Raw genomic sequence first — 12,711 nt, 5'->3', positions numbered from 1 at the left:
TTTTTTTTTTTTTTCTGTTTTTTTTTTTACAAATCCGGTAGCCAGTCAGGGATGATGAGTTGGTAATCTTGCATTTGCTTAAAAATACAAAAGAGAGCAACAAAGGCATTTGTAGTTTGTTAGATTCAATAGAAAAAAGAAAAAGAAATCCCATCTTTTCCAAAAAATATTTCCAATTTTGGAATAATTTGTTTGTTTGGTACTCTTGGTTGTCCACGAGTACCAGCAGATATATTCGCAATGCAGCATAACCCGACTTACAGTTAAGTCTAAAATTATTCATACACCTGGCAGATTTAGGGTCAAAATGTTTTTTTCATTCAACAGAGAAATTTATTTCTGACAGGAAGTCAGACAGGTTTCTCTCCAAAGATAATAAAACAATCTAAAAATATCATCTAATTATTATTTTTTTTAAATATCAGGTGTTAACCTGGTCACTGAGTATACGCTTTAGCTAATCCCACCTGTTTTCTATTTTCTCTTTTGAAAAGTGAAGAAAAAAACATTTACCTTCCAGATGTTTGATACCAACATTTCCAGTATGACCGGTAGCATCCGTACCGCGTTTGAGCGTGTTGGGTCTAAAGTTCAGCACATGTCAGGAAAGCTGAGTCCTGGATGAAGAGCTTTTGTGTTCACGTGCCGCCATGTTGTACAGGTACGTGTTGGACCCCAGGAAGAGGCCCCACGTCAAAATCCAGCCCCCGTTTATCCGACCGGACCTCTCTGACCAGCAGATCACCATCAAAGTCAGCGACAACGGCATGCACAGCACGATAACGAACTCCAAGGTGAGCAGCTTGCAGTTACCACTGAACTCACCGCTCCAAAAACCCTCGTCATCCCATCACTGAGTTATTAACTCCACATCCTCCATTGTTGCCATACTTTCCCATTTTTAGACAATAGTCAAGTCCTTTATATCAGAGCATTTCCACGTGGCTGCCTCAGGACATTATTAGACTCTTTGACTTCAAAAACAAGTGACTCAGACAGGAGACAAAGAATTTGATTAGTAATAACTCAGAAATTTTGTTCTGTTTGTCTGGATTCAGTGCATGGTTACAGTAAAAAAAAAAAAAAAGAGAAAAGGGGCAAATGTTTTGAATTTATGGTTTTGTATCTCAGTCAGACATCTTGCCTTTGTCGACAGCATGGAGGGAGATTTACTGACACATAATGATGCCAATTAAAGGAGCTCTTAAAGACAACATGTTCCGAGAAACTGTTTAAATGTCACTGCTTTTAAGTCGTTTCATAACACAAATACTTAAATAAAATCTTTTCCACAGCTTTATGGGATTTGCAAAAATATTTGTACGCCTTGAACTTTTTCTAAAATGTTGTCATGTAACACCCACAAACTGCTCCATCCAAACACAGCTAGCTGCCTAAGGAAGAGCAGTAAATCATAGAGGAACCAAACCACCGTTTACCAGGCTGCTGCTAACGGACTGCTAATAGTCTATTGTGCTAACAGACTGATGCATCACTCGGGTTTAAATATTCACATTTAAATTCAAAAATACTTTACTGGTCCCAAAAAGAAATTAAATGTTGTTGTAACTCATTTAATAAAATAGTTTTGTTTTTTTTTTATCACAAATTTGGAAGTTTTACATTTAATCTCTGACTGGCAAACAGCTTGATGCTACATTGGCAGCTAGCAGTAACCCCTGTAGATTCCACTCCTAACAGAGCTACGCAGGCATAAAGGTTGACTAACTAAATACTCATGTAAGACGCATGGAAAATGTTTTTATCCTTCATTAGTTTCCACTTAAAAAAGAATGCATTTAAGTTGAGTTATTGCTTCATGCAGCCGTCTGTGGGAGTTGCATTATTAGTGCATCCTTAGCAACAACAGATGGTCCTCTCAGTTATATGTGCCAATCCCCCCCACCTGTTCTGGATGCCTTTAACTCTCCCTCTCCTCCTCGTAGTCCAAAAGCAGCATCGACGGCCTGGACGGCAAAGAAACCCAGCCGCCGCTGCCCCCCAAAGCTGACAGGTACAACCAGCTGAAAGGCCAGCTGACGTCCAGCGAAGGTACGACGCTCCTTTGCACTTCTGGTACTCGTGATCCGATCCTGGTTTGTCTTTTCTAGTAGGGTTGCACCAAGAGACAACTTTCCCAAACTCCATCCGTAGATCACAAGTGTCCTAGATACTGGAGTTGGCTCTGGATAGTTCATATTTGTTCCAACAGTCTTTGGTCATTTTAGTGTCTGAGCCAAGGAACTGGCTTGATCTGTATTGACGAGACCAGCTCTGCACAGTGAATCAGCACCAAATTTGTCGGAAAAAAAAATGGAAAGAAATTAAATGAATCACTGCCCTTTCTTTTGTGGGTTGTCCAAAAATGATTTCTTTAGCTTCAATGGTTGCATAAATCGGTGTGAATGGTACTGACTGGGTAGAGTCCCATTCATCAGCATGAAGTGTCAGAGAAGGATAAAGCAATGTAAACAGCAGGTTAGCTACTGAAGATCCACAGCGTCATGCTGCATTATGTCAGGGAGGGAACACGTTTTGATTATCCACAGAGCACTACTGCCATCTGGTGGTGCTTGAAAGTGCTGCAGGTGTTTCTGAAGCGTATCTGTTGAAAAAGGTCTAATCATTTTGTCAATTTTTCATTAAAGGGGTGATTCTACAGTCCCTGCTGGCTACAGCTCTCATGGACAAATTTTGACTTTGCTGAAAGAATATAATTCAGTGGGGGAGAGGACAAACCATGCAAAAATTTAAACACTAATAAAATAGCTAAAAATATACTCATCTTCCTTTGTTTTAAAACTACGTTGGAAATCCAGTGTTAACAGTGGACTACCAACAATCCTAACAATCTTTTTTTCTGCCACTATAACATCCGAGTCTGGATGTTTATTACCATGCTTTGATAGTTGTCAACATGACATGCAAGAATGAACTTCAGAGCCAGTCAAATCTTAACCATTGCAATTGAAAGCCTATCTTTACTCCATTGAATGTAAAATTTCAATAAAATAAAAAGCAGAGTACCCAGTGTAGGACCTTGGGGTACACCAACAGCACTGTCAACCATTTCAAATTGTCGTGTAAGCACACTTGTTTTTTATTACCTTTTTTGCTTCTTTTTATTCATTATTAGAGCACAGAGAATTGTCACTTGTATATATATAAAAAAAAGCAAAAAGCAACTATGAAGTGTTTTCTTTGTATGTTTTGTTTGTATAGAAAGCTCTCTTTCTGGAAAAACCCACCCTTCCACGCCAGCCATGTACAGATTCAAGCCATCCTTTGGCACAATGCCAAAAGTCCACTACCACACTGCTGGAGAGAAGGTAAGTAGAGATCTTTCCTTTTTTTGGCTCAGAACTATTATTTCAAGGTTTATGAGAGCTGTTTGTTCCCTCCTTTGCTTCTCAGATCGTTATGCCAGATGGTCGAAAAAATTCAGCCATCTTGGAAGAAGGTGTACGATCCGACTACCGATCTGAGCCAAACCTCGATCTGCCCGAGTATGCCAACGCTCCGCTCCACCGCACTTTCCAGTCCTCACCTCACCAGCTGGATGCCGATCCCACCAACTCCCACACGCTCAGCCTGAAGCAAGGTCACCACCGGCCAGAGAAGGGCCAGCTGCAGGTGCTGCCGCCCCAGACAGTCGCTTCCACTGCATACAAGGGTGTTTTCTCTCCGAACACTCTCTCCAACCGTAACGGCAGCCTGTCCTACGACAGCCTGCTCAACCCCAGCATCTCTCCAGCCAGTGCCAATGAGTGCATGGCCCACCGGGGTATGCCATCCATGGGATTCCATTCACCCTACCTGCCCACCAAAATGTGCCACATCCGGGAATCTGAGATCCACAGACAACAGGTTGCTCAAACTTACAGTCCGGTGATGCCTCCCAGAGGGTTGGGCAGACAATCCCCTCACCTAAGGGACAGAGAGCCATCTCCGGTGCGCTATGATAACCTCTCCCAAACCATAATGGCCTCCATCCAGGAGAGGAAGGAGAAGGAGGAGAGGGAGAAGCGGCAGATGCTGCACGGACGCTCCCAGACCCATATCTACGTCCAGGACTCTGGCGTGTTCGACGCAGGTTATGGCCCACCCGCCAACGCCAGCTTCCTAGATGGACCTCGTGGACACGGGTCTAGAGGCCCGACACCGCCAGCGTACGGTGGCTCCAGGGACAATCTGATGGGGGTCGGGCTGGCAAACTACGGCCAAAGAACCCCCGTATTGCGTCACGCTGGTACCACTCTTGGCCGGGCCCCCAGGACTTCATCCACCTCCTTACACACAGACCACAGCAGCTCTAACAGCAGCCAGGGCAGGGCCCCCAGCCATGAAGGCTCCTATCGCTCCCCCACCCACAAGCCCCGATCCCCAGCCATGCCCCGATCCCCCTCCTACTCCCACCAGAAACTTTCCTACATCAGCGCTCACGACAGGACAGACTCCCCTCGGTTAGGGGGCCAGAGGTATGAATCCTGACATTGCCCCCCTCCCAGGGGGCTGCATGCATGGTAGCGATCGAGTGGGAACTGTTGGACTTTCCACTGGAAGTTCTGCTTGTTCTGGTGATCACAGCCAACAGTTCATCACCTCTAATGTGTTATGCCTAACTGAGGCAACTTGTAGCATCTTGGTCTTGTTTATGGCATTCTGTTCTCCATTTATTCATTCGTTCTGTCGGTGTGACTTTGCACATGTCCTGTATGATTGCCTTCTAGAAAATACCATTTTTTTTCTTTCTCAATTTGTCTGTTTAATAAAATGATCTGAGTCCCAGTTTCGTTTTCACGTGCATGCCTTCGTTTCGACCACTTGTCTTCCACCTCCTTTTCTCTCCTCTAATGAAACACACCAAAATAACCCTCCATGCTGCTGTTGAGATTTCATTCTTTGAGATCCAAACAGGTAACCTGCATGTTTCCACTCCTTGTTCTGCGTCGAAGCTTTTTTCTTTTGGTGCTGAATCGTCTTTGTTTTTGTCTCCTCTTTCCACTTAGAGAGACCATGAAAGTTAACGGGCAGATGGACTGCCACCTGAGCCCCAGTCGCCACGGTAACGTCAAAAAGGTGACGGGCGTCGGAGGCACCACATACGAAATATCTGTGTGAGCGAGGAAAGCACCCTCAGCTTGTTCACAACAACATCGCCGTGGAGGGGAGAAATTGTCTTTTGTCCAATCGGGGCTCGTTAGTACCTGGTGATATGATTTAACTGTCCAATCAAAGGAACTCATTGTGTGAGGGTGTCAAAGCAATACCGTATGAATCTGTGGTGATGGAGAAGAGTAGTAGGGAAAAAAAAAGAAGAAGTGATGTGTGTGTGAGCGTGAAGGCTTTTGTCGTCAATAATTCTGACTCACCATCTTGGTCGGTGGAACAGGAAGTCCGGCAGCCTGTCGTGAGGCGGCTGCTCCGGACATCTGGACCTTGGCAAGAAGACTGCTGCTCGGGTCCGACGTGACAAGAATTCATGGTGCTTCACTTTTTCTCCTCCCGTACCGTCCACATTGTCTTCGGGGGTGTTGTGATGGACATCTTAAAGGCTTTGAGAGTCAGCAAGGAAGTTTAGGAAACATAACAGGAGTGGAAAGAGAAGGTTTTATTCTCATCTCGTCTGATGGTTGCATTCCAAATTCAGTTGCTTTTGATGGAAGAAAGGAAAAGATAACTTTGTGTTTGTTAAAAATATTTTTTCTCAGGAATTAATGCAACCAGCAGACATGCTAGTTGACATGAATTCATATATTATGAATGTGTTTTTTTCCCTTGATGTTTATTGCAGATTATTTAGGGCTTTCTTTCCCTCCTTTACCTTCACAAAGGGCGGTGTGGAGCTGTGTGCCCTTGTTTTTCAGAGACTATCCTACAACACAAGAACTGGGCTGGTATGTTTGCATTCTGAAATCCTAGTATACCTCATCACAATATTTCTCACAGATTCCAGATAAGTTCAGACTTGCACAGCCCCCAAAAAAACTCATGTTTCATCAAATAAAGGAAAAAAATATTTACATGTGATTTAAAAATGAGAGTCAAATAAGGTGTCTTTTTGATACAATTTTAGTTTTTTTTTTCCTTTAACATGCCCAATCTCTTAAAAACCATGTTTGATACATATTTTTATACCTACATTTTGGTTGAATTTTAATGTTTAAAGTGAGGTGCTCCTGGTAGATATGCTTAAAAATTATGAAATGATTTCATCTTTGCTTGCAGTAGCATAATCTAAACCTGATTAATTTTTCTGAAAAATGTAACCTTTAACTTGAGTATATTTATTCAGTTGGGGGTAAAAAAAAAAGATCTAAAGAAATAAAAGTTTTTAAACATGTGGCACAAGGAGTGCTACTCCTACCAATCACTTTAAAAGAAAAGTTTTATTTAGACTTTGTAAAGCTGATCAAAGTTTCTAGGAACTGCTGAGTATTAATACACGGCACTGATTTCTTGGAGTAAATTTATGACATTAAAAGACCCAGGCTTGACGGGGACCTATATTTATCTTGCCACCCTACAGTGAGCAGGGTGACAAGGCAGATGGTAAAAATATTTCCAAAGCTCACTGTGATGAGATCTACCGCAAAGACTGGCGTCCTGCTGCCACAAAGTCCCCATAGCAACTGAAAACAGGTTGTTTTGAAGGGATGCCAGTAAAAATGCTTTTCTGTTCCTAACATCACAAAAGAAAACATGGAATTTGCTGTCTTTCTGGTAGAATAGCTGGAAAGTGAGATGAGACTAAGATTGAGCTTTCCAGCAATACCTCAGGTAGGTTTGGTGTGTAATAAAGAATGAATATGAGGAATAGCAACTCAAACCCACTAAAATACGATGGTGCGGGGCCTTTTTCTCTTCTGGAATGCTTTTTGGAACTTGTATTGGTATTTTTTTTCCTTACATACCAGGGACATTTTAAATTAAACATGCAAACTTTGTTGTTCTGTAGAAGGCAAAGTACTAATAACAGGAGTACCAATAAATATGCCACGTTAGGATTTTCTTTAATACATGTTTTTATTCTTCATCTGGATAACTGTACTCAAAAAATTACTGTCAAATTATGCTACTGTAGCAAAAAATCAACTTATTTTAAGGCTTATTTTTAACACATCTTTACCAGAGTTGCCGGTAAATGTGTCCAGGTCTGTAAATATAACATTGCCATGAATTCACTAGATGAATCAGATCATGGACAATGGGTGAACTGAAATATTGCTTGTTTTACGTTGCTGTGCAAGAATAAGTCTATGGTAAATCGTAACTGATAGATTTGTGTTGTGGAAAGTAACGTTAAAGTGACATGACTAGTGAGCGGTCACATGGTCCTTATGGTCAAACATTACAGGTCAAGGAATGTGCATGTCATTATAGCTGCCTTCAGTTATCAATGCCAAATGTGGCCATACTTCTCGAACACAGCAAACGGGTGACATCTGCGCTTAAGTAGAGTGGAAATAATCGGACTATTTGCAGAGGCTGTCTGGTACAGCGCATCGACGTTTTTCTTTGCTGTCGAGATGTAAAATCTTGATGACTTTTCAAAACTGAAAGGCAGAAATTAATACAAGCTACATGTCAGATTTGTTTGCGCTACAAGAAAAGCCACCGTTGCCTTTTTTTAATGAAGAAACTGTTTCCTACACAGTTAAGTGTGTCTGAAACACTGCTGAGAGACAATGAAATGCAATCTGTCAATCAGATTGAGCAGAAAGTGACTCTGGAGAGCAGTTTGGGCTGGGTGAACCTTTTCAACTGCAAAAGAATAACAAATAAACAAATAGAAAAACAGGGGCGACTCGAACGTGCAAGTTAGGAAACCCCAGTTCCTCTCATCTGGTTGGTTTAAATTTCTCTGAAGTTCAAAGCAGAAAAACCAGAGGCTGTGGTAGTCATTTGCCAAGGTTGAACCTTTACTAACAGTTTGACCAACATGGTTGCTCTTTAAGGTCTCACCCAGCTGCCTTAAACAAAACGTTCTTGTGAGGCTGTGGTCAACAGGGCTATTTTGGCAAATGTGATGGTTGGGTGAACCAATAAAATGTAATGGTTGTTTTGTTTACTTAACTCCTGTTTGTAATGACTTTCAAACCCCTGTCTGACCATGCCTCTGAATGCAACCAACCATCATTCCACCTTAAGGTGACTGCCGTTACGCCAATGTTCCTTTCCTAGGATGGACATCACTGCAGGTCAGGGCCCCATTCCTGACGGTCGACAACGACCAACCATTTTGTTTCAAAGACATATATGTATAATAGAGAATACACAATAGCTGTATATGTGTTCCTATTTTTGTGAAGAGGAAATATTCCCATGACCTGAAAGAATAAAATTTCCAACTCTGAGCGAATCTGTTTATTCTTGATAATCACCTGCAAGAGGAACTGATGTTTTATATGAATTGTGTCCAGAAGAGGGCGCCAGAGCTCAATATGCTCCAATCACCAGTCAGACAGACTTTAGTGGTGATTGGAGCAAATTGAGCACGACTGCCCTCTTCTGGACAGCATCATGATCACTGTACACCTCAACCAAAATTCGTCATCACAGGCTGTTGTAAACAATTATTTTTAAAGTAACCTGATAAAGTAAAATATGGTAAATACTGTCAAAACCTGCAACAGCTCTCACTTTGAGACTTCATCTGGACCCGCCAGTTGCTTGACCTTACCTACCTTTGATGAGTCAGGTGGATCCTCAGCTTGCTTGTAGTGATCGTTTCAGTGTCCATCGTCGATCTGCTGATGGTTCCAGATGACATTTTTTTCTCCTCGAATGTTTTAGGGACGCCAGCAGCCAAACAACCCACCGCTGAGAGGCCATGGTTGGGCCGTGTCTGCTGCTTTGTTTAGACACAAAAATGGCTTCCAAAACACCATCAGGGACAAAAAAAAAAAAGTCCAACTTAGAATAATGTTTCAGAAAACACTTAACGTAAAACAAATACAGGGATTTCAACACATAGCGCTGCAGCAACTTACTGACTCACTCAGCACTGAAAGTTTAAGGCATTTTGGCCCCGTCAACTTGGAGACCATTTCAGGTGAAGCCGCAAAAGTTAGTTATTTAGGCTGGGCGTAGATATTGTTTTAAACCGGGCTCCAGAGTTGATGAATATCAGAACACCGGTTTCTTGTCTCATGTGGCCGAACCGCCTTAAGCTCGTAAATAAACGTGGCACTGTTTAACATCTAAAGTTTTGAAAATATACATTTTTCTAATAACAAAAGTTTATATCCTATATAGTTTTAGAATAATTTACAGAAATAGTGAAATTGTATTATATATTCAAAATGTTTGCACTGAGACGAGAGTCGAGAGCCACCAGAAGAAAAAGAAATCCCATCCATTATACGAGCTACAGTTGTTGCATTAACCAGACATCAGAAGTTTCTTACCTGGATGGTTGCCAAGTGGTCTGAAGTTTTTCCAAGAGTAAATTTTATTGGGTTTCCTGACGAGCTTCATTGAGGTGCTTTTGTTTTCCAGCAGGATTTGAAATTGGCTCACATTGTTAAAAGGACCAATGGTTACTAAAGCATGCAAGACAAATCACTAAGAATTGAGTGAACATGCTGTAAAGCACATGAACAGAATTTTTAGTAGGGAGACAGTTCAGTACTAAAAATCCTTTTATTTTCCTTATAATATTCAAGTTTCCTACTAGAAAAGCGAGTTTTCATTAATTCTAGCCACAATAAAGCTATATAGTTACAAATGTTAAAATGAATTAGTGAAATAATGTTTCCGATGACATTTTCATTTACCGAGATGTGTTTTTTTTATACATGGATACAAGCGTGTGATCTTTACCAGCTTTTATTTGAAGGAGGAGGAAACATTTCAGGTCATCTGAGTGCAAACGAAGAGCAACATTTCATCCATATACATGTATTTACAGATGCACTGGCACTTGGATGCACTGAAGAGTCAAGGTAGAAAGAACGTATTCGGTGGAAAGAAAAAGGAGCGGGCGGTGCGAACACAGAACCAAGATGGAGCGCACTCCGTTACATACACTTTACATGCTTTGAAGTCTGGGAATGTTAAGAGCTAAAAACATACAAACTTATCTCCTGATGAGAAACATGAGTCGGGGGGCGGGGAGGAAGAGAGAGAAAAAGCTGCACAAATTAATGAACCGTTTTCACTTTGGACTTAATAGTTTTCAAGACTTTTTAAGAGAGAGAGAAAAAAAAAAGATTCTTAACTAAGTGCATCTGATTCGTGGTGGACACTGTGACTTCGAAACGCTCATCTGATGCTCCCCAATGTCCAGAGTGAATTCCTCCTTTTTCTGCCACAGACTGGACTAAACCGAGGGATAAATCACCTCAAAGAGACGTCTACTCCTTGCCGTCTAATAGTGGAAGTGTGGATAGGACGTACAGGCCCATAGAGAGTCATCAGTGGGTTTCACCTTCAAAATGCGCCTCCATAATGCCTGGTTCCTGACCTGGTGCTGCTAATGAGCAGGCTACATTATCCTCTCACCCTACAAATGACCTCTGCTTCAGAATAACAAAAAGCAAAACAAAACAAAAAATACCCCAATGTGGGAATCATCGCTATCACAAGCCTCTTTTCACAGTTTGTTAATAGTAATGTTGAACTCTCAAAAGTAAGGGTGGAAAAGTGTTGGCTTCCACTGAACAGAATGGGAACAGGGTCAGAGAAAAAATATATATTTGTTATTAACTTTGCTTCTGATATTTTCTCCAGTGGCTTCAAGGACTTGTGATCTTGAGGCAAAACAGATTTAAAAAAACAAAAAACTAATATGCAAGAGTCCAAATTTAGTTCATAGAGTCTATTGTAGAAAAAGAGGAAAACTGAAAAAAACAAAACAAAACAAAAAAAAACTGAAGATCAGCAAAGCAAGTTCTTGGTTCTTAATTCTTGTCAGCTTTCACCTCCTTTTTCTCATCTTCATTCTTCTCAGTTTCCTTTTTGTCCTCTTCCTTCTTTCCCTCAGATGCCTTATCTTTTACTGAAAGCTCCTCCAGCTTCTCTGCCACCTTGTTTGCACTGTCAGTGTTGCCTGTGGCGAAACGATACAGGATCCATGAACATTTTCAGCAATTTTCTTGTCTTAAAATGTATTCTGATTTCTACGACTGCATAGTAAGGCCATTGTAGATTCAAAGAATAAATTTCTGCACAAAGAACTCAGAAACAAGGAAATGTCCAAGATTGAAAAGTCAAAAATTTGCTAGAAAAACCCTCCTGAAATGTTCAGATTCATCTCAGAAATTTGAGAAATTGCAAATATTTGAAAAAGTTTGATTTTTGGACATCATCAGAAATGTTTACTTTTATTTTAAATTAAAAAATTCAGTTTCTTTTCCTGGCAAATGTGCTTCTTTTCAAACTCAAAATAATGCGATTTTGTGGTGGAAAGTTGCTCCTCTTTATTATTTTTTTATCTACAACGGCCCTAATACGCCGTCATACATTTCAATTGATGGAAATATGTGATGGTATTTAAAGAAAAAAAGAAAAGAAAAAAGTTGCCTCTTAACCAAAAATGAGTAGAAGTCTATTTAAAAAGAAGCCAAAATGTAGCAAAATGCAACACCAGCAGCCTTTTAGCAAAGCTAGTCATGTTACATTATGCATGTTTATGTAGCAGACAGAAAAAGTCCAAAGCTGGAGTAAGCAGCAAAGAACAGAGTGTGTCTGCATTGTATTTACATTTTATAACGTTTTTATTATTTATGTCAGTTCATTTGGTAGAATTTATTTTTTGTTAGAAATAAATTCTACCAAACATCATCCAGCTAAATTAATTGAAGGTTAATGCGTAATGCTTGTTGTTTTATTCAAATGCGTCTACAACAATAACCAGCACACTGAAATGTACTAAATAGACTAGGAAAATCTAAAAATGAAAAAGGTTTATGTATTATGTACCTGATCCCTCTACTTGCTTTTTAACTTCCTCTTTGCATTCGTCAAACTTCACCTTGAACTTCTGAGCGTCTGTTGAAGGAAAATGCAGGTTGTCAGCTGGAGCAAACAGGAACAGCCTTCTTTAAATACTGGACACTACTCACTTTCTGCGTTTAAGAAGCGGATCGCCAGGAGTTCTGGTTTGGGACATTCGTCAGCGTAGTCTGCTAGTGTGTTCCACACCCATGCTCTGTCGCTGCCGGAGTTGGGCTTCAGCTCCATCAGCGGGCTGACTGCAGGTTACAGGAAGGTCAGACTGTTACAAAGGGAGAAGTGGCTGGATGTGCGTCTACTTGAGGACAACACCGCTTCGCAGTTTATGAGGGCTGTTGATTTAAATCGATGCGAAATGTTAGTTCAGTCCAGCAGAACCGCCTAAATGTGCTAGAACATTATTTACTTTACCTTTTCTCTCTGGCTAACAAGTAGGGGGTGAGAATTTATTGCATTATCTTGATAAATTTTGTATCACGATTATTTTTTATTTATCTTTGTCATGACAAATTCCAATTAATGGTGTTTAAAATCCCCCATTACTGGCCTTACTGTTGGATTGTTAGTTCTACTATTTTCTCCACTGTTTGTTCAATAAAAGCATCAATAAATATCAATATATTTGAAAACACTGCTAGCAACTTGCAGCTTGGTGATACAAATCACACTTCTTTATGCGACTGGTGTCCGAAGGAACCACATTGGAAATGGGAATGTTTCCAAGAGTGAGATCTGTGTTTGTGGGGCTCTGAA

General features: G+C 40.8%; 2 protein-coding genes across 3 annotated transcripts in view; one reads left to right on the top strand and one right to left on the bottom strand.

The window, feature by feature from the left end:
• The window catches only part of zdhhc8b (zDHHC palmitoyltransferase 8b), a 78,167-nt gene that overhangs the window by 64,185 nt on the left and 1,271 nt on the right, over window positions 1-12,711 (top strand). The window contains exons 7-11 of one of the 2 annotated variants that reach the window (XR_001662719.1): window positions 662-794; window positions 1,947-2,052; window positions 3,223-3,329; window positions 3,415-4,478; window positions 5,010-7,154. Coding sequence is in view for 1 of the 2 variants with exons in the window: in XM_016673807.1 (XP_016529293.1) it covers window positions 662-794; window positions 1,947-2,052; window positions 3,223-3,329; window positions 3,415-4,478; window positions 5,010-5,121 (1,522 nt within the window). In the remaining variant the exon portion in view is untranslated. Of the gene's footprint in view, window positions 1-661; window positions 795-1,946; window positions 2,053-3,222; window positions 3,330-3,414; window positions 4,479-5,009; window positions 8,358-12,711 lie in introns of those variants that run through there. The other variant, XM_016673807.1, reaches the window with a different exon arrangement.
• LOC103141399 (ran-specific GTPase-activating protein-like) lies at window positions 9,814-12,353 on the bottom strand. The gene is made up of 3 exons (XM_016673813.1): window positions 12,069-12,353; window positions 11,926-11,994; window positions 9,814-11,053 (listed from the first exon to the last, which is right to left on the bottom strand). The coding sequence occupies exons 1-3, from the start codon at window positions 12,184-12,186 to the stop codon at window positions 10,905-10,907; spliced, it is 336 nt and encodes a 111-aa protein (XP_016529299.1). The 5' UTR covers window positions 12,187-12,353; the 3' UTR covers window positions 9,814-10,904.

The sequence above is a fragment of the Poecilia formosa genome, unplaced genomic scaffold (assembly GCF_000485575.1).
Source record: "Poecilia formosa unplaced genomic scaffold, Poecilia_formosa-5.1.2 Scaffold82, whole genome shotgun sequence".
Classification (NCBI taxonomy): Eukaryota; Metazoa; Chordata; class Actinopteri; order Cyprinodontiformes; family Poeciliidae; genus Poecilia; species Poecilia formosa.
Note: the sequence above shows the minus strand (reverse complement) of the source record. Positions and strands in the feature narration are given on the sequence as shown.

Coding starts and splice junctions, on each gene's coding strand:
- LOC103141399 (XM_016673813.1), bottom strand. CDS start 12,186: ATGGAGCTGAAGCCCAACTCCGGCAGCGACAGAGCATGGGTGTGGAAC. Junction 11,995..12,068: donor CCGCTTCTTAAACGCAGAAA/GTGAGTAGTGTC, acceptor TTCCTTCAACAG/ACGCTCAGAAGTTCAAGGTG. Junction 11,054..11,925: donor AAAGCAAGTAGAGGGATCAG/GTACATAATACA, acceptor GTTTCGCCACAG/GCAACACTGACAGTGCAAAC.